General features: G+C 39.4%; 5 protein-coding genes across 6 annotated transcripts; 1 reads left to right on the top strand and 4 right to left on the bottom strand.

Annotated features, from left to right (window-relative positions):
- The first annotated feature begins 3,234 nt into the window (after positions 1–3,234).
- Positions 3,235–14,533, top strand: LOC124413818 (endonuclease III homolog 1, chloroplastic-like). Of its 2 annotated transcripts, XM_046894605.1 has the most exons (7): positions 3,235–3,414; positions 3,517–4,270; positions 5,455–5,830; positions 13,196–13,377; positions 13,458–13,616; positions 13,700–13,831; positions 13,893–14,533. In XM_046894605.1, exons 2-7 carry the CDS (start codon positions 3,674–3,676, stop codon positions 14,082–14,084), a joined length of 1,638 nt encoding a protein of 545 aa, XP_046750561.1. In that variant the 5' UTR covers positions 3,235–3,414; positions 3,517–3,673; the 3' UTR covers positions 14,085–14,533. The 2 variants fall into 2 exon arrangements, with proteins under 2 accessions (XP_046750561.1, XP_046750562.1); XM_046894606.1 differs by lacking the exons at positions 3,235–3,414; positions 3,517–4,270; positions 5,455–5,830 and adding exons at positions 12,355–12,592; positions 12,798–13,036 and having other exon boundaries at positions 13,143–13,377.
- LOC124413817 (integrator complex subunit 13) lies at positions 6,272–10,664 on the bottom strand. Its single transcript, XM_046894603.1, has 9 exons — positions 10,107–10,664; positions 9,036–9,110; positions 8,498–8,784; positions 8,321–8,414; positions 7,909–8,116; positions 7,447–7,826; positions 7,203–7,364; positions 6,787–7,118; positions 6,272–6,666 (listed from the first exon to the last, which is right to left on the bottom strand). The coding sequence occupies exons 1-9, from the start codon at positions 10,320–10,322 to the stop codon at positions 6,381–6,383; spliced, it is 2,040 nt and encodes a 679-aa protein (XP_046750559.1). The 5' UTR covers positions 10,323–10,664; the 3' UTR covers positions 6,272–6,380.
- LOC124413821 (DNA-directed RNA polymerases I, II, and III subunit RPABC1) lies at positions 11,034–11,981 on the bottom strand. The gene is made up of 2 exons (XM_046894610.1): positions 11,573–11,981; positions 11,034–11,488 (listed from the first exon to the last, which is right to left on the bottom strand). Exons 1-2 carry the CDS (start codon positions 11,872–11,874, stop codon positions 11,158–11,160), a joined length of 633 nt encoding a protein of 210 aa, XP_046750566.1. The 5' UTR covers positions 11,875–11,981; the 3' UTR covers positions 11,034–11,157.
- A 432-nt stretch (positions 14,534–14,965) lies between the features above and the next one.
- On the bottom strand, positions 14,966–18,109 carry LOC124413819 (putative inorganic phosphate cotransporter). The gene is made up of 3 exons (XM_046894607.1): positions 18,050–18,109; positions 16,614–16,846; positions 14,966–16,317 (listed from the first exon to the last, which is right to left on the bottom strand). Exons 1-3 carry the CDS (start codon positions 18,072–18,074, stop codon positions 15,064–15,066), a joined length of 1,512 nt encoding a protein of 503 aa, XP_046750563.1. The 5' UTR covers positions 18,075–18,109; the 3' UTR covers positions 14,966–15,063.
- Positions 18,110–18,559: 450 nt separating this feature from the next.
- On the bottom strand, positions 18,560–20,523 carry LOC124413820 (putative inorganic phosphate cotransporter). Its single transcript, XM_046894608.1, has 3 exons — positions 20,440–20,523; positions 20,087–20,313; positions 18,560–19,774 (listed from the first exon to the last, which is right to left on the bottom strand). The coding sequence occupies exons 1-3, from the start codon at positions 20,462–20,464 to the stop codon at positions 18,560–18,562; spliced, it is 1,467 nt and encodes a 488-aa protein (XP_046750564.1). The 5' UTR covers positions 20,465–20,523.
- Positions 20,524–21,234: the final 711 nt, after the last annotated feature.

The raw sequence follows: 21,234 nt of genomic DNA, 5'->3' as shown, positions 1-21,234 counted from the left end.
ATTGGTATTGTTGATACTATTATTATTTTTATTATTATTATTATTATTATTATTATTGTCATTATCATATATAAATATATACATATATAACAAGTTAAGGGAATGGACGGTGAAATTGAAGAAAAAAAAAAAAAAAACAAGGATTTTCCTCAAAAGTCTGATATTGGCGATTTTGTTGAGAAGAAATTTCAAAAATTTCCAACATAAAAACTAACAGCTTATTACAGATTATTAGTTCACGGTGCAGGTGTAATACTTTTTCTGGATTTTCGGTATAACATAAGCAAATTTGTCCGTATAATTGACGAGGATAAAATTAAAATAAGGCTGCAAGCGAGTGCAGGAACAAAAAAAAAAAAAAAAATTAAGAAAAAAATGAAAAACTGTTTTCTCTTCGCTGCTTAGTTATATTTATCGCTTGAAATCCATTTTTTTTTTTTTTCTTCTAATATTTCTTTAAAAATTTAACCTAAAGCCTTATTCTAATTCTCCTCTTCAATTTTACTCCGATCGAACAGTATAACGTATATATAGGATATATGATATAGTAATATAACCAGCGTTTAAAATTTGCGTATTATAATTCACATTCTTATTATAACATGTATATATAAATATATATATAATATATAAATATATAATATATATATATATATATATAGATAAAAGAGGCTTTCGTCCATCTTCACACACATTAAATACCCAATAAAGATACACACGCGGTACACAAAGTGCACACACACACACACACACACACACATACGTACCTAGGCATAGATGCAGGGTATATAAATACCCGACGATGCGGCAGGTGGAGTGAGGGGGTCGGCGGGGGGGGAGGAGGGGGAGGGGTAGAGCAACGGCAGCATCCAGGGATCACTGACCTAGTAATATCTGGCTCGACCTTCGCAGGAGTAAACAGTGCGCGGCATGCTTATGTACTTGGCTTAGTGGCGTCTGCCGTTACGTCACAGACATAACTCGGTCGCCGAAGAGAAGAGAAGAGAAGAGAAGAGAAGAGAAGAGAAGAGAGAAGCGGAACTGGTGGAGTTTCCCGGCGAAGGTGGAGGAAGGGCGAGTCGGCCCGTTTTACCCCCCCAGGAACCACGCGTGCCGCGGGACCGGGATCACCGGGGGTGGAGGAGAGAGACAGCGTGGCGGACGTGTTTGCAAAGAGAGAAACAACCGTCGGGAGGGGGTTGGAGGGGGATTGCGAGGGGCAGGGGAGAGGGGAACCCGTCGACGAGCATCGAAAGGTCACGTCACGTGAAACACGAGCGAACCGATGTGACCCGTACGTGTATGCACCGCGTGTTACGCGGAGCGCACACATCCGACTTCCATCGTCCAGGCTCTGCACGCGTGCGTGATACGCGAGCATCTCATCGCTCTCTCTCGTCTCGCTTCTCTCTCTTTGTTCCTCTGTGCGTAAAGTGCAACACGTGTCACGAGACGCAACTATACGAACGTGGGAAATCCCCCCTCCCCCCCCCCCCCCCCCATTTCTCTCGGCCATCGACGGTCTCCTTTTGCTGTCGCTCTCGCTCTCTATCTCATTCCCATTCCCTTTTGCCTCCCCCCCCCCTCCTTTCGTCGTTCTACGATCCGACGCCCCCGCAATGTTGTTCTTTTGTCTCACTCTGACTCACCCGGTTTACATGTAGGTATAATAGGTATGTAACTGTGGTTTATGGTACACTCGGTTACCTACTTGTTGGGTACATCCAGTAAACGTGGACGAGTCGTTTAAACGCGGGTTGTAACCCGAAAGTTCTGTCACTTCTAGGTTGATTTTTTGTTGTTTTTTTTTTCTTCTTTTCTTGCAAAATTTTTCCCTGATCCGAGGCCTGAATATATTGAGAATTTATTGCTGTTGTTGTTGGTATTATTATTATTATTATTTTCTGGGAAATCGGATAACGAGCGATTCTAAATTGAACGATGATTTTGAAAATTTAATGGTCTGTTGATAGAAAGTTCTTTTCCTGACGGATAGTTGATAAGTTTTTGGATGGAAAATTAGTTTAGGGTAGTTTAAAACATATGATAACTGGCATCCATCACGAGAAAATTGAAGAGTCACCCTTCTTTAAAGAGCTTCTAATAAAAGGGTGATTTTTCTTCGATCTTCAACCCTCCTCTCTTCCAATTCCTCAACCCCTCAATTGTGAATTTGGTGAAAATTTTAGAGCAGCGCTGTATACACAAGAGTCATGTTTTATAATTCCGAATAACAATTGTCACGGATTATTCAATTTGAAACTGAAACTTTGTCCGTTATAATCGTATATTTTTTAACTGTAGTTTTTATTACCGAGGTAATCACCGAGAAGTGCGTGCAATCGAAATTGAACATTCTTTAGATTTACCTTAAGGACAAGTTGAGAAACAAACTTTAACGTTTGTGAATAATCAGATTCTTCGAATCTTCGAAACTACATCTTACAGTTGATCTTATACTCGAGTGAATCATGCCGATTACCTATGCTCGAGTACCTGTTTATTATTCGTAGAAACCGAATCGACTTTGTATAAAGGATGAAGTGATTTGTAGTAAATAGCTTCACCTGAATTTATTCCTCCTCCAAAATTTCAATCATTTTTGCACGTGGTGATTCACTCTAAACGGAATCAAGCCAAATTCTTTTGAAAATAAGAAACCTCTTGCGCCTCGATCTGTGTGATACACTTTCGAGTGAATATTGGTATTCCTGAATCACTTTCAAATCTCGGAAAAATGTTCGACGTAATTTTTAACCCAAGCTCTTTAACCAACGAAACACATATTAAAAAAGAAATCGAAAGAATTGAGATCAAACATAATTTAACCAAAATCAATTTCAATATTTAAAATTATAAAATTAGTTTTCGGAACTATTTATCTCAACTACGAAAGCATGTCGGTAACTTATCGACATATGTCGTGCCGTGTATGCGTGGTGTAATCCACTATGAATAAATGAAACGAACATAGCACACATCTTTTCCCATTGAAAATTAGATCATAAACTCTATTTTCTTTCATTATTTACCCACATTTACTCGTCAGAAAGCTCGGGTACTTCAATCGACATTCGTTCGAGAATTCAGTGTGATTGGCGGTGAAAATTTTAGCGATGATTTTATCCGTGAGTTCTCTGAAGTTGGCGTTATAGCGGTCATGCTTGTGTGGTAAATTCAAAACGCATTTGCCGCAGATCTACGTATCAACGGGGTCAAATTTTTCGCCCGATAAATCGGTAAGCTTTCTTAAAACCATTACCTTGAACTTAGCTACGAATTAATGGTCAGCCTCAGCCAATCATAAAGAGGTTAGCTGTTCAAACCGTCAGGCACGTGTTTCCTCGTTTTCAATGGCTTCTATGTAAACAATTGACGATCATTGACACACTGCAAAAGAAACAAGAATACAAGGTAAGTTAGAAAAACCTTTGAGAATAAATTTTACGGTTTATGGTTAACAGCCTTGAATAAATTCATTCTACTTCGCCAATTCGCCAATTCGCCAATTTTCAGATCTCGATTTCTAACACAAAGCAATCACCATGCCACCTTCTAGTCCTGCCTTTACTTGCCGTTGACAATGCTCCGAAAGCCATTGCGACAAGTAGTTCGGAACTCAAGTAACGACAGACGAAAACTATAGACGAACTGAATGCATTGAGAATAAAAAATGAACAAGAAATTGAAATTGAATAACTTGACTGCATCGCCGAGGTACACAAGGTCGATGAAAAAGCAACAGATCGTAGAACCTGTGAGCGATTCGACAACGACAACCTCGCCAAACACTACTTCGCAATATTTTTCAAAAAAATCAGCGGAGCCAAAATTAGAAGCGGAAACCCTCCAAGTGGTGGTAAAAAAACACAAAAATCCGATCAAAGTGGAATATGAATCAAAGCCTGACGATGAGAAAAATGTCTCAAAACCAGTATCGCAGAAAACAGAAATTGCGAAGTCTGAAATTGATGAAAAATGGGAGCCGGGCAACTGGCGAGTCATCTTAGATAATATCCTTGAAATGAGAAAAAACCACACAGCTCCCGTCGATTCGATGGGATGCCACATGTGTTCAGATCCAAACGCAAATCCATCTGATGCTAGATTCCAGGTTCTTGTCGCTCTGATGCTCAGTAGCCAGACCAAAGATGAAGTAACTCATGCCGCGATGAAAAAACTCAAATCTCACGGCTGCACGCCGGCAAAGATCAAAAGCACTTCAAGCGAAATGCTCGGGCAGCTGATTTATCCTGTCGGTTTTTGGAGGGTGAGTATTAGAATTTTTATAGTTGTTGATCTCATCTTTTTTAATCGATGCCCAATAGATTGGATGACTCGAATTCTGGTCATTGGTTCTTGGTCATGTTTTCTTATTATTCTCATTCGGATGTACAAATTATTCAGGATAGTGAAAACGTTTTCAAGATAAACGAGATTGAAGAGTAGTTTAAGGGGGGGGGGGGTAAGGGTTTCAGCGTAAAAAAAAAAAAACACTTTTTTTGTGAATTTTTTTTGAAACTACGGATTCAGCAAATTCATTGAAACCTTTTGTACATTATTAAGCATACTTTTAACAATATTCTGTAATTTTTTCATGCAGAAATATTGCAAAACAAGCCGGTGACAGAGCTTGCCCCAGAACGTCTTAGAAAAAAAACCATTTGCAATGTTCACTATATCTTGGTCGGAAATTATCTGAAGTCAAAATCCATTAAAATTTAGTCAAAGTATTATCAAATCCTCCCCCCAACGTTCTACGATAATTTTTTTTTTCATTTAATAATTTTTGGTGGCCATCTAAAGTGTAAACTGCTATTTTCCACGAAAAATTCCGTCATTTTGTGGGTGGGAAACCCCCTTAATGTTAAAAATAAAATTTTAACTAAACGTTGGGGGGAGGTATTTTATATGTAGAAAATGTGTACCAAGTTCGGAATGAATCGGTCAAGTAGTTTGTAAATGGCAGTGAACACGGACTTTGAAAAAGTAGTTTTGAGAAAAACGCGTTTAAAGTTTATTGAGCTAAAAAAGTGAAGAAAAAAAGCTCTTTCACCGGCTTGTTTTGCAATATTTCTACATGAAAAAATTACAGAATATTGTTGAAAGTATGCTTAATAATGTACAAAAGGTTTCAATAAATTTGCTCAATCCATACTTTCAAAAAAAATTCACAAAAAAAGTGTTTTTTTTACGCTGAAACCCTTACCCCCCCCCCCCCCCCCCCCCCTTCAAGAGTTTTGCTCAGATCGACTTAAAATTTTGAGACTATATTCTTGAAATGTTTAACAATAAGATAAGGAAAAAAAAAACTTCGATTTTTCGAAAGCGTAAACCCTTATCCCCCCCTTAAGCAAACAGGCGAAATAGAAATAGAAATAGAAATAAAAAACAATGTTTCCTAGATTTCTTCAAGTCCTATGCAATATAATTTGCTTCTCGAAATGATTTCAGCGAAAGGCTGAGTATATAAAAAAGACTACGGATATACTGTTAGAACAATATGGCGGAGACATACCAAAGACTGTAGAAGGCTTGTGCAAGCTGCCCGGAGTTGGTCCGAAGATGGCTCACCTCTGCATGCAGGTTGCATGGGGAGAAGCTTCTGGAATCGGAGTGGATACACACGTTCACCGAATATCGAATCGTCTCGGCTGGGTGAGAAAACCGACAAAAACACCGGAACAAACAAGGGTGCAGCTAGAATCGTGGTTACCTAAAAAGAAGTGGGTCGAAGTGAATTACATTTTGGTCGGATTTGGTCAAGAGATTTGTCTTCCTGTGCGGCCAAAGTGCTCAGATTGTTTGAACGTCAATATTTGTCCTTACGGTAAAAAGAACCACCGGACTTGATTTTGGTTTCAAATCTTGTTACAGGTAATTATTTGTCTTGATTTGTTGTATTCGATAGCATTAAGTTATCAATTTTTATATGAATAAGCTCGTCATTTTCTTTCTATTGAAAAAAATATGGCTGTTCATTTGAGATTTGGATATTTTATTTTCCATTGGTATAACAGATGATAATACCATTCAATTAATGAGGAATTTATAAGAAGAAAAAATGCTAGTCAATCTGAGTAACAGATGTGCTCGCAGATGTCCTTAATGCGTTTTCAGTCAGAGACTGTAACTAGCTAGTATTATTTTTGTTTCATTAATATGTTACCACAGCTTAATATCATTAAATTATTCTGTCAAAGAAACGAATTTTTTTTTCAGAAAAAATCTAATCTTTTATTGCGATTGAAAAATATTAATATTCTTGTATTATCCATCTATACATATATACAAAAATTCAAAAACATTTGCGAGACATTGATTAAAAACTATCAGATAATCATTCCGATCCGCAATTTTATCTACACTATTAGATAAATCTATGCTTCGAGTATCGCCTCGCGTGGTTCTCGCCCAGGTTCCTTGAGGTTTGGATATAGCTTAGCTTTGAAACCGTCGCTGTTCAACCTCCCATGAAAGTCTGGTTTTCTTTCCTTAGAGGCGCTTCGTTGTAACCAAATATCGAGAAGAGTTTTCGGTGCGTAAAACGTCCCCTTGTGTATCTGTTTTCCTAAAGAAGAGCCGGTGCACAGTGGCGGCGACATGGGAGAGTCTGTTGTCGCGCGGATAACACTTGCTCGAGCCATTACATCCTCCTTGCCAAGTCTGTGAACAAAAATAAACAAAGACGAATAAGAGAGAAAAAAAAAAGTTGCAAATGGATAACAGTGAGCAAAAAAATCGAACCAATTACTTCAAATTCGAACAAAAGGAATCAATTCTCACCCGTCAAGTTCTCGCAGCGCCTGATCAAGCTCGACCTTATCTTTGTCGTCCTTGTTGCAAACTTCGAGTAGACAGTTTAGAACTTCTGTGTGCGATGCGGACTGATTCGAGTGACTTTTAAGAAAAGTTTCCAGCTCGACCCATAAAAGTCTATAATGTTCTTCGCGCCTTACGCCTCCCTTCCCTCCGCGGCCTCCTCCTATGCTAGGCAAAGGCAGCGCTTCGTGTTTTGCTTCCTGCGTAAGGAGGTCGAAGATTACTTGCTTACACTGAAGCACCTCCTCTGTGGTTAATTCTTCTTTCACCATAAGTTCTGAGAGTGGATCTACGTGCTGCAGGGATCAGAATTTATGATTAGATGAATCTGTGGTAGAAGGTTTTAAAAATTATAGATCTATTGCTCAGCCAGTGTTTACCTGTTTCAAGTTGAACATGAGGGTGCTGGATATCGTGATTGGCCAATATCTGGTATGCCGCTCCAGTCTGGACCGCATTTTAGCCGCGGGACTTTGGAGTTCGTCAGTGGAATTCCGTTTTAGAGGAACGAGCATGTTGTTTCGCATTAGGGTGCCAAAATCCTTCAAGAGGACCGTAACAAGTGTATGAAAAGTCTCAAATCATTAACGAATTTACAAAGCAGTAAAAATACAAGCCACTCACCGTTATTCTGTAGTCAGTAACACGCCCACCGCATCCTTCGCTTATGGAAGGAGGATCCTCGAGGACACTTCTAGCGGTTGACAAAGTGTGGATGAATATTTCTCCGCCATGAGCAGCGAGGAGGTGAGATATCGTTTTGCCACCGCTTTTCCTCGCCATTTCAAGCATCACGGATCGGCCGTTCAGCAGAAAATTGATCAGGCAAGACGACGGCCGGCTGTTTATGTCCACCGGCGTGATTCTATGCATCGCTGTACAGTTCTGCATTTCCGAAGCGCTACAACCACGAGGTGTGCACCACTTCAAAGTCACAGTTTCGTACTCCGAGACCTCGTCAAGCTTCATGAACGTTTTTATTAACACCGATTCTTGGGGATTACCTGAAAAAACAGTTGAGAATGGGGTGAACGAGATTGACAAAATGCAAATTTCTCTAGCGTTACTTCGTTTCGTCGACTCTACCTTTCATTATTGCTGCGTGAGCAGCCGAAGCGTGAAATATTTCAACGTCGTAATTCGCCGAGCTGCTCGCATTCTGTTCCTCCTTCATAGGGATTCCAGTCACAGTGGTGCTGGCTAAATCATAGTGCGAAAGTATCAGGTGGGACAGTTTCGAGTGCAACTTTGGAGCCTTTATCGAGTGCACTTCCATCGTTAGTAGAGGCGATACCTGGTCAGTGGAATAGAACGTTAATTCACATCGGCCGGTTAGGCAGGATCGTAAAGCAAAGTACTAAAAAAAAATATTATTGTTTGTATAATTTGATCGTACAGTTTTAAGCATCTTCGCATTCAAACATAACTTTACACGTGAAAGACCAGCTTTAGTTTGAATAATTTTTCTGAAAGGCCTTATTCATTGTAGAAAGTTTACCTCTCGTGGTAGCTGATTTGTTACTAGACAGTCTGAAGTCGATACGGGAAAAATGTTGAGGATGACCAGATGGCAGTGATGAATTGGTATGCGACTGCAAACGTGGAAATGAGAATGTCATTAAACGATTTTCAATATTTCAAAATGAGCATAGAAAAAAATCTCAAAGAAGCTTACTTATGCGATGCTGCTGCATTTTGGTTCTGTTGGATAAGCTGGCTTAGAAATATATTCTCTAGACTCTTCATGTTTGCGTCATCTCTTGCACTTGTTATGCATATCACTCTCCCGCTGTTCAATACTTTGCTCGCGTTTTCCATCAGAGACGTTCGTTTCTCGTCCTGAATTTCTGAGCACTCTGTTAGGACCTCAATTGCCACACGTAATCCGTGTATCACGGAAAAATCTATACCTGATTGTCGGGCCGGTGGCGGAACCCCGAGTATGGCCATTCCGTTCACAACCTGTGGGGAAAAAAAAACAGATTTCACTGATTACAGGGAACGTAAACAATGGAATTTCCGAAATGGGTAAAACTTTTTGTAAAACTTTGAATTTTTTTCAGTAAAGAAAATAGTCTTCTGATGTTTTTTAAATGTGGATCAATTGATGTGGATATTTAGATAAACTAAAGGGAGTAGTTATCTTTTATTCTGGTATGTTTTATTTGACTGATTTTCAATTCAGTTTTTCTTGTAGTCTCCAGGCAACTTACATGGGACAAATTTTGTTGCGATGGGCTCCAGGTGTTCAGAATGTGCGCGGCCTCGTCGCTGACGACAAATCTGACCTGATTTTTAGAAACGGAAAATATAAAATATGATTACATCATCCGATCATCACAAACATTTATGGTATTTGCTTCAAATTTTAAGGGGGGGGTAAGGGTTTACACTTTAGAAAAATCGATTTTTTTTTTTTTTTTTTTTCTTATGTTATTGTTAAACATTTCAAGAATATATTCTCAAAATTTTAAGTCGATCTGAGCAAAACTCTTGAAGGGGGGGGTAAGGGTTTCAGCGTAAAAAAAAACACTTTTTTTGTGAATTTTTTTTGAAAGTATGGATTGAACAAATCTATTGAAACCTTTTGTACATTAGTAAGCATACTTTTAACAATATTCTGTAATATTTTCATGTAGAAATATTGCAAAACAAGCCGGTGACAGAGCTTTTTTTCTTCACTTTTTTAGCTCAATAAACTTTAAACACGTTTTTCTCAAAACTACTTTTTCAAAGTCCGTGTTCACTGCCATTTACAAACTACTTGACCGATTCATTCCGAACTTGGTACACATTTTCTACATATAAAATACCTCCCCCCAACGTTTAGTTAAAATTTTATTTTTAACATTAAGGGGGTTTCCCACCCACAAAATGACGGAATTTTTCGTGGAAAATAGCAGTTTACACTTTAGATGGCCACCAAAAATTTTTAAATGAAAAAAAAAAAATAATCGTAGAACGTTGGGGGAAGGATTTGATAATACTTTGACTAAATTTTAATGGATTTTGATATCAGATAATTTCCGACCGAGATATAGTGAACACCGCAAATGGTTTTTTTTCCAAGACGTTCTGGGGCACGCTCTGTCACCGGCTTGTTTTGCAATATTTCTGCATGAAAAAATTACAGAATATTGTTAAAAGTATGCTTAATAATGTACAAAAGGTTTCAATGAATTTGCTCAATCCATAATTTCAGAAAAAAATCCCAAAAAAGTGTTTTTTTTTACGCTGAAACCCTTACCCCCCCCTTAAATCTGGATAATAAAATGCCTCATTACCAATTTGCCGCTAGGGAACAAGTCCCAGACTATCCTGCAGTATTCCATGGAGGATTCTACACTCGTAGTCCATAGCGACTTGCAGATCGGAGCTAAAGGGATCAGATTCTGTCCTCGGCTCTTCAAGCAGTCAAATTCTAATGGACTGTCTGTCGATATACCGAAATATGGAGTATGATCGAGCACAAATACAGTTTTGTGATTGTTTGGATACATGTTTAGATCTCTTTGATTTATCGAGGGCTTCTTCCATCAAGGGTGCTCTATCGCAAGAGCAGAAATATTTTTATTTCTGTTTCTGGTTTAGGTCACATTTTTAAATTTCGAAGCATCATCGTGCAATCGTTAGTTATGATTGGAAAATGTAATGAAAAATCGATGAACTCCGCAATAGCATCGTCTCTGATCGATTACGTTCTTATTATTGAGATAAACAAACTGTATTTTGAGGTTAGAATTGTTCACCGAATTGCAACTTCTGTTCGAAAATCAGTTTACCACCTACTACGTATCGTTTCTTCACCATTCTAAGTTAAGTATTAATGCAAAATAATCTTTTTTTTCTTCACTATTGGTGAAAATATCAATATTTTTCAACCTATAAATCCATTGTACTTAATATTTATGCAACCGTGTTTGAGGTTAAGTTGAGCGACGCTGGTTCAGCACTTGAGTCGGTATTTCATTTTAGCGACATGGTCACGTGACAGAAATATCGAGTCTTGCCATTGGTTGAATTTTTCAGATATGACACGATGGGAGGGGCTGTTGATTTTGAGCCAATGACGTGGCTCCAATTTGCATGTAGCTCTAGTGAAAAGAAGCCCTAATATTTCATGAAAACTTAATGTATGAAGTTCAGTGGTATCAAAGCCTGATCTTCTCAACTGAAGTAGGTAAAATAATTTACAAAAACGAGATTGAAAATTTTCGTCTCATTGAAATTTTTATTCTTATGAGAATTATTATTTTTTTAACAATGACTTAAACATGATAGAACTTAAGATATCGTGTAGGGAAAGCATAGAATAAAATCATGGATTTTGATGCGTCAACAGACAAGCCTGTAGGATATATATCGCCCAGCAGTTTCAGATGGTCTGATAATTTTGACCACCTGTCCTCGCTTCAGGCCAAAGTAACGCGCAACCGGATCGCCGGCTTGTATGCGCATGAGCATATTCTCTTTGAGCTTGTATCTTGAGAGCAATTCTTGCTTTTCTTCAGGTGTCATAACAACGTGCTCGGGAACCAGTTCGTGCTCCGTTATGTTTATCAGTAGTTCAGACTCCAGGAATTGTTCTAGTATGTACTTTGGTGCCATATCGACTAACGACTGTTTAGCCGACGGTGTCATTCCCTGCTGAACGACGATAGTTGCTCTGAAGGAAAAAAAGATTGGAAGCAATTAAATGGTACAAAGAAGAGACAACAAAAAAACGCTCTCTGTTCCATCAATCTATTACCTGTGAATTTTTTCCTCTTGCATACGCTGGCAGTATGTCTTGATTGTTTTTATGCCGATCTTAGGCTCGTCCGGAAAGAAGACGAACAGCTGATCGGTAGGATCGTCGTTGTGGGCAACAAGGACGATAAGATCGCTTCTCGCGGGTCTTTTCTCACTCGGTTTGTCCCCGAATTGTTCTTTGAATTGTTCCAGAGTCTGATCGAGCTCGTCCTGCGTTACAAGATAACCTCTGTCGTGGCATAATTGCATCACTGTTTTTCTTATTCTCCATAATTTGTACGTTTCAGCCTCGTCGTCCATTGAAAATTAATTTCTGCTTATGTCGGTACGTTGAACGATGATGTTTTGGCTATTTTTATCAATATTGTACAGTATTAGTCGGGTTTTTGTGGTTATTTAAACGTCAAACAGTACTTGATGCACGAACGCGTGGTTCGTGATTCGAGTAATGCGATACATCGATTTTAAACTCTCGCAGAAATGTATCGATAGTCTAAATCGATAATCACAAGTATCGATTAATTTTGACTTGCCGTATTCTGCATCGAACAGCGTTTTAAATAATGGAAAATAAGCGGATAAAACAATTATAATCAATCGAACAAAACACCGTATTAATAACCGATTTCTACGTCGCAAAGCTCGAATAATTCACTCTGAAATTCAATCAGTCAATTACCGTTATCTCTGGATCGTAAAAACATTCGATTTTTCAAATTTAACTTGAACTCTCTCGATATATTATCGATAATCGAAACATATCGATTACTCGAAAGCGTTCAGAGTTGTCTGTTAGCTGCAAGATGGACGAATATCTTCGAGAGAGATCGCAAGTGATGGGAATTTGCGCATTGAGGTGCAGCGACGGGGAATAATTTAAAACTGTATCTATGCAAACTCGTAATTGGCATTCGAATCGAGATTTCGAATCTGCTATTCTCGTTCAACTGGCACAAGGAGGTTATATGAAATGTCATGCAACGCGTGTCAAACAAAATTCTCCTTCTTTACTCGAGAGGTAATTGTAGAAAATTTGTACTGTCAATTGCGCTCTCGCATATCCGTCGAATGATTCACGCAATTATGCAATTTTTGTTTACAGTTATTTTATTCATCATCATTTTTTTTTCATCTCATCCTATTGTTATTGTTTATTAACATGCGCAGCAACAAGTTACAAAATTTGTCACATTTATATCAATCCATTTTAATCTTTCTTTCAGCACGGTTGTCCGAGTTGCCAGTTTTCCTATTGCTCCAAGTGTCTGAGGTACAAATTTGACCTGCCGGATATTGGCAGTAAAAAAATATGTGGCAAATGCTATTATCGATTGAAAGATGGGGTGGAAAATAAAGCAGAGGAGAAGGTTGAACCGGAAAACTTAAAATCTGAACTCTTAACACCGTCTGAGGGACAACAGTTGCCTGTCGAACAAGTTGCTCCAATAGATATTACACAGAAGTACGTAAGCGGAGAGGAAGAAATAGATGAACTTATTCTAATGTCATTTGTTCAATTATCATATCTTTGATGGTAAACATTCGTTAATCATTCCAAAACTGCGCAGATTAAACTCGCTGGAAAATCCGGCCAAACCGCCGATAGTTTTGTACAAAAAAGAGATCGGACGATGGGATCGTCTCAAGTCTGGACTAGATCCAGTCGATCAGAATATGGTTGATCGACTTAGGAAATTGAAAGATGAGGACAAACCTGTGCCTCAAACTAGCTTGGAGGAGATTCGAAGAAGGCTTGCTCTACTCAAGGATCAAGACCCCAACAAACCTGTCCCTAAAACTAATGTAAGCTGAAATTAAGTACATTGCTATCTTATATTTTTCTGTATGTCTTTTTGCTCCCAAATTTGCCATTCTTTTTCAAGATCCACGCGGTGGACACGAGGACAGATGAACAAAAGACTGCAGATTTGATAAATGAGTATTTGGAGGAACTTAAGCTGTCTTCGGATGTGAATTCGGATGCACAGATTGAGGACAGGCTTGCCAGACTGAGAGGAATAGATCCTGCGCAATTCCGCAAGGTCAGTATTGAATAACAACGAATCTTCCAACATCAAAACTTGCCGTTATTCATGTTTCATTCCTCTACTCTGTTTTCAATCAGAACAAGCCTGAAGAGGACATTGAGGAAGATGAGCAAACAGCCACCAAAAGGATCCTTAAAAAAGCTTTGGACGAGGCCGCGATAGAGTCTAAATTTTCCGAACTAGAAGAACTAGAGCCTATGGATACAGATGTAAGTACATCAGCTCTTGATTTCCATGTGAAACGTGTTTCTGTTTTTTAATTTTACATAGCCAGCTGAAGAGGAAGAAGAGTTACCGTGGTGTACAATTTGCAACGAAGACGCGCAGCTCCGCTGCATCGGATGCGACGGTGATTTGTACTGCACATCGTGCTTTCGGGAAGGGCATGACTCGTTCGAAATGGTCGATCATCAGAGTGTGCCTTTTAAGCCACGGAAAAAAGTTGACAAAGTTGATGATTGATGGTTTAATTCCTTAGAAATATCGGTATTACTGGCACCTTGCATTTCACATGCAAGAGATATAGTTTTTCTCAAATTATTTCGAGCTTTCTTACGAGTCGTACAGAAAAATATTCCAATCGTCACATAGACTCAACTATCAGCGTTTGACTTACGATTCGTGAAACAGGTGTAGTACATTTGATCGAAGGTATTGAAAAAAAATTATACCCATATATTTATACACAAATACACGCAATTATATTTATATAGTTTTATACATATGTATTTTAACACTGTTTCAATATAGTTTTTATTTTTGTTTGCGCTATTACTGATTGTAATCAAGCACACATACCTTTTATGCGCATATTTATGTATGTACATACATATACATAATGTGATATCTGTGGCATCAGTTTTTATGGTAGCTGCCTGTATTTTCAAGAATATATTCTGTTTTAATCTCTATCCGGTATCTGTGTAACAAAATTGCCTAGAAAAATTTAAAAAAATTTCAAACCACTGCTCGAGATTTGGGAACTTGACATCTATACCTTTTTTTTACCTTTCGCTTTATTTTTAACCAGAGATTGAAAATTGTAAAAGTGAAAATCATCCGAATACTATTCAATTTCGTCAATCGATTGGAAGATGCTTTTTTTCTAAATCAACTTATCGAGTGGTATGTAAATCTTCTATACACAGAACCAGATAGCAACAATATTGCGTCTTTTTCTTTCTCGCATCTAGGGTGGCATCATTTTAGTAGAAACAGTCAAGCAACTGATCAGACGCGTGTGCCTGATGGCAGGCAACTCAATATGCAGCCGCGTATGCTTTGCGCCTGGCTGCAAAGTTCTGTTAAAATCAAAAGTCGGGTTTTTTTTTTCAACAGGGGTCGAGTAAGAGTCGGAAGTAGAAAAATCATACTTCTTAGGAAATAGCAGTGACTATCATTATAAACATGTCAATTTATACAGTAAACAATCCGAACACAACTAACGATCATGCTTGTGTGATGACAAATCGTCGTTACGAACTCCGCGTTGTTCGATCTCGATACTACAAGACTCCTTCCTCCGATGATTCGAAACAAATTCCGCATCATTCCAGTACTGAACTTCGCCGTCAGCCCAGACTCCATAAATACTAGACGTTGCCACCAAGATGGCGGTGGTGATCCAAAAGACGACTCTCCACTCCAATAGAGTCTGATTAGGTGTGAGAACGCCGACCGCGTAGGGTGCCAGGATCCCGGCTAGAGCTCCACTTCCGTTTACAATGGCGGTCAGGGTTCCAGAGTAGTTTGGACTGAGGTCTAAGGGGTTTACCATGATGCCGGGATAGAAGGATCCCATAAACCCCACGCCGACAGTGAAGAACGCGACGGCCATGACACGATCGCATTCGGCATATGAGGCAGCGACGACGAATATCGCTGGAACGAGGGATCCGCTAACTGTGCAAACCTTCCGGACGTTGGTCCGCGACATTTTACCAGCTTCTATAAGCCAATCAGCGAGCCAAGAGGACGCTATGCCGTCGAGCCAGATAACGGCGAATGGAAGTGAGGTTAGAAGCCCGTTCGCCTGTATCGAGAACTTGAGGACATCGTTCATGTACTTTGGGAGGTCGGTTAGTACCATGTAGAAACCCCAGGAGAAGCCCATTTCACCGGCAATCAGAGCCCAAACTGGCGCTGAGGTTAGAATCTGACGCCAAGGGGTTGGTCCGGTCTTCTTGTGTGTGTGCTCGATCGTCATTTCGTGAAGGTACTTCCGCTCCGCTTCCGTTATGAACGGATGGACGTCCGGCTTGCTGTAACACAGCAAGAGCCACCCTAGGAACCAGAGGATTCCTAGTCCCCCGTAGACGTAGAACACCATCGGCCAACCCATCGAAGAGTAGCGTATTATGAACCCGGAGAGAACCGTTCCCAGGACACATCCGACCTCCATTCCTGACGCTGCCACTGTCACGATCTTCGATCTCTCCTGCGGTGGCGCCCATTGGGCTATCAGGACGCTGATGGCTGGAACTGTCGATCCCTGGCTGACCCCCATCAGGAAACGCAAGACTATCAGACCCGTTGCTTCGAAGTGGTCGACTACCAACGGCGTCAGCAGGGACAATACCGATGTTAGTAGTACCCCAAGGCCCAGTGTATGCTTTCCTCCAAATTTGTCGGCCAGCATTCCGCCTGGGACGCTTGTGATCAGGTATCCCCAGTAGAAACTCGACAGGATTATACCCTGGAAATTTATTTTATCCATGTTGAAGAAGGGTCAATTTTTCGTCACATATAGGAGCTTGAATTTTTCTCATATCTATGAATTATATTTATACTTCTAAACTTCGCCATCGCATTTTAAGATGGTGAAAGTGAATTCCTGAATTTTTTCAAGTAGGTCGTACTTGTAAATTTGAAATTGTTTTCCATGATAGAAAAAATAAGTGTGTTATCGAGAGGTTAATTACTTAATGTTACGTTTGCAGGGTTTTTCGTCTTTCTATGCTTTTTTGTAGTACAAAATCTCGGTCTTCTGACCTGCGTGTATTCGTCCCATTGGTAAGTTCCGCCTTCACTTCCGCTGTTTGTGATATTTGACGAAGTGAAATTAGCCGAAGGACAAGATTCGTGTGAATTGGCATTGTTCGAGGGTTCCGTGGTGGCCACCATCTCAGTGATTGCCAGAGACAAGCAAATTCTCATTGTGTAAACGTTCATCATTCCAAAACATCCCATTATCGTGAGTACCCATCGTTGTGGTATTCTTGCACCTGCAAGATCGTCGCTTACTTTCAACAGGTAGAATTGTTGTTCACTGTTTTTGTATTTCTTTGTATGCAGCTCATTACTACTGACAGCGCATTATCAAATTGTAATTGAACTAAAAATGAAATAGCTATTTATGTGGCATGCTCGTAAACCGCCTGTTTTTTTTTGGCAAGGATAAAGATTTCAGGACGAGCTGAAGGCGAGCCGGAAGCGAGTACTGAAATTATCCGAGGCAAAAAACTGTTTACGGGCATGCCACATACAATATTTTTTACGGTATGGGCATTGAAAAGCAAAACGAAGAGTGAGGTTATGTCGCGATCTGTTCGACGAAGCTACTTTATTCGGCAGTTTGGGATGCGCACTTCGAACTGCGCGTCAAAACTGCGGAATAAAGACTTTATTCTGCAACTTTGTTCGCTGCCGTATAAAGCGTCACTTTACGGAACGAAAACTGCCACAAAAAGTGGACTTTTCAATGCCCATGACGTAAAAATGAAATTTCAAATAAGTAATCACTGGTGCCATCATACTATTTCCCTGACAATGGCTACTGCACCGAGTCTTTATCACGTATGAGTATTTGCTGAGTCATGCATTCAAGGTATTTAGAGCAGTTTGAACAATCTCGATTATAATATTTTTAACCCTATATTACAAGAGTCAAGTGTCGATAGTTGTTCAATTGATCGGCATGTGCGTCACACGATAACGTATATGAGTAGTTTGGATTTTATCGTCTTATTTTTCCACTTAAAGTGCAGCTCTGCGTTTAACTTTATGAAAAATTATGTTAAACTGCAATTCTACAAAAAGTAAATATGCATATTTAAATAGATATTATTGCTTCTTTGTTTTGTAAATGAAGTAATTTTGAAATTCCAACTGTGATTCGATGTCTTTCTGTACCAATTGCAGAAGTTCTGCATGAAAAAATTACGTTTAAAAGCGCGTCGTTGAAAATCTGCCGAGGAATTTTGGCTGCGGGAATACTGATATGTAAAACGAGAAAGACGAAATTATTATAAAAGGAAAGAGAAAAAAAGAAATTCTGGGATAAGAAAAATTTTTTACACGGGTTTATACAATTTATATTTCCCAGGAAAGATAATTAAATTCTTTTTAATCGAGCTGAGAGTGTTTTTCATATTCGAAACATGTATATATAATAGATACACTAGCTATATTATAACTTTATCACTTACAACAAATTTTCCACGTGGAGAACATCGGTGAGGAATCAATGAATCGAGAGAATTTTTCAATTAAAACGAAGAAAAAATTAATGAAAAAAAAAACAATTAACTGCTTCCTAGTATCTGACGTTTGCTGCACACTTTGCAGTCGCCCGAGTAATTCTGGTATCTTGTATCTTCGGAAACAACTTGCTCGCATAGCATGCGCTTTGTGTCAATAAGATATCACTGCCAAATTTTTCAGTTAATGAACAAATAATTAACTTATCATCGCCGGCAATCATCGTTTTCTTTGTACAAGATACACATTTGCTAAATCTCATATTCAACCGATGAGTTGAAAATAGAATAATGTTAACAGAAAATTCTGTGTATTCTACAGAATATAAATAATCAACGTTACAGAATCAGCGCTTTTACTCATAAAATTATTAATTTTTCCGGTCGATACATTTGTCTGAATAACTTTCTCAATATATTTCTTTCTTCGATTGATTGACTTGGGATATATTTGTGAAATCAGATTTTATCTGTACTGACTCGTTGGACTCTAGTAGCGGTCTTTTGACCCTTCCTAAAGTCAGGATCATTCCAGTACTGGACCTCACCGCTGGCCCACAAATCGTAAATTAATATCGCAACAAAATTGGCTACGAATGTGATCCAGAATACGATTCTCCACTCGGAGAACGTCTGATTCGGCGTTAGAACACCGACCGCATATGGAGCCACGATCCCGACTAAAGATGCAATGCCATTAGTGATCCCCATCAGGGTACCAGAGTAATTTGGACTGAGATCAAGGGCGTTGACCATCACGCTGGAGAATATAGGACCCATTGTGCCCACGCCAGCTGTGAAGAGGATTGTGACGACGAGACGATCACAGCCTGCGTATGAGGCGGCAATGAGGCATACTGCTGATGTCGCTAAAGCGAATGAGGCGAATATTTTCCGGACGTTAGTCCTTGAGAGTCTCTCAGTTTTTATCAGCCAATCCGCGAGCCAGGATGAAGAAATACTGACGAAGAAAAGTACAAGGTACGGTAGAGCAGAGAGTAATCCGTTCGCTTGTACAGAGAACTTTAGTACGCTGCTCATGTACTTTGGAAGGTCCGTTAGCGTTACGTAGTAACCCCACATCCAACATACTTTGGCAACTAGAATAGCCCACAGTGGTCCCGAGGTGACAAGGTGCCTCCAGGGAATCGGTCCAACATCCTTGCGCGTGTGTTCATGAATCGTTTTGCGCAGCCGATTCTTTTCGTCGTCAGAAATGAACGGATGGTCGTCTGGATTGCTGTGGCAGAGTAAAATCCAGACAAGAAACCAGACGATGCTTACGCCACCAAAAACGTAGAAGACTATTGGCCAACCAATGGATGAATTTTGTATCAAAACTCCTGAGAGTCCATTTCCGAGCATTGTTCCCACCTTCATTCCAGCCATTGATAAAGCTGCCATCATGCTTCTCTCTTCGGGTGGAGCCCAATGAGCTAGAACGACATTCATAGCGGGTAGAGCCGTCCCTTCACCCATCCCAATTAGAATTCGAAGGACTATTAGTCCTGGTGCGTCGAAGGCCTCGACCACCACTGGTATCAACAGAGTGAATATCGCCGTCGATAAGACACCGAGACCCAAGACGTGCTTTCCTCCAAATTTATCGGCCAACATTCCACCCGGAATTGGACTGATTACATGTCCCCAGTAGAAACTCGATAGAATGATTCCCTGAAGAATAACGATTGGAAAAGTGGTTGGCATGAGGTGAGTGTACCAGTTACTGACTGACCCTGTCCCAATGATCGAACTTTCTTGGTTTTATCTGTTTGATCCATAGATCTAAAATTATCAAAATGGATTTTTAGTATCTAACCCTTAGGCGATAGGTTTTAGTTAGTTATCGAGAAATCCACAATTTGCTCCGTCAATTTATATTAGTATGGAAAATTAAAGGGTCGATGGTTGGGTCTTAACGTGTCAATGACTGGTACACTTACCCGACTGGTCGTCGAGTGTAGTGAAAGTTTATTTATTTTTCACCTGTGTGTATTCTGTCCATTCGTGTGTACCGCTACTACTTCCAATCGAAGATGTCGAGAGTTCGGATGCTGGGCAAACTTCGTTTGAACTGGTGTGGTTCGATGATTGATTCGTAGTGGTGACCATCTCCGTGATTGCGATGGATAGACAAGTTCTCATCGTGTATCCATTCATTATTGCAAAACATGACATCACTGCTAGTATCCATCGTTGCGGTATACACTTACCTGAACAAAAGTGAACAATTAGGATACCTTTGTGTATTATAATCTTCTTGATAACTTCTATACGTGTGGAGGATTATTTCGTGCATGTACAAGTAGGAAGAGAAACGAATTATGCTTTCAAATTACAACAAGTTTTCCACGAGGATAACATCGGTCTCGGATGTCGTTACTATTTGTATAAATATTCCAGTTTCAACCGTTCGTTTCAACAGACACACTGATGATGAGACGGAGCTCGACTCCAATAATCTCTGAATGCGTGAAAATAAGATTATACATTGCAGATTAATGGTCTCGGATCTTCATTCCAGACTGTAAATTGTTTTTTTTTCTGAATACAATGCTTTATAAAAATGGATATGCAACTGATAAACTTGGCATTAAATCGACCAAATCTTATGTTATTTTATCTAAATGACTGATAACGAGTCTTTGCTGCGACGTGCTGTGATCAGGTAATATAAAAGAGATCAAGAGTAATCCCCTGAAGTGGGACGTTATCTGTCCTCGCGACCCTGGCAGTTAATGGTAGTCGATGAGGATTATTTACGAAAATTATTGTGTCTGTAGTTAGAGAAAATAACTGCAATGCGATGGTCACTGATATATTATTTAAAAAGTAAAGACAAAAACAAATCGATGATCGGTGAGTTAGAAAGGGTTTTAAGTAAGTCAATCACACATACAGCTTTATTGTAGTTAGCCGAAAGTTCGGACAACTTGACAGTAGTGATACTAATAATAGTACTCGTGGTAATTTTGTTATCTGGTGACTTTTAAAGCGATCGTTAATTACAACTTTCAATATAGTTGAGTAATATATGTGTAATTGAGGAATGATTTGACACGGGTGTAGATTTTAGAACCAACTGTTCCCAATCAGTCGCGTCATTTAGGTGTGAACAGTTGTCCCGATGCTTA

The sequence above is a fragment of the Diprion similis genome, chromosome 13 (assembly GCF_021155765.1).
Source record: "Diprion similis isolate iyDipSimi1 chromosome 13, iyDipSimi1.1, whole genome shotgun sequence".
Lineage (NCBI taxonomy): Eukaryota > Metazoa > Arthropoda > Insecta > Hymenoptera > Diprionidae > Diprion > Diprion similis.
This window is presented reverse-complemented; position numbering and strand designations above follow the sequence as displayed.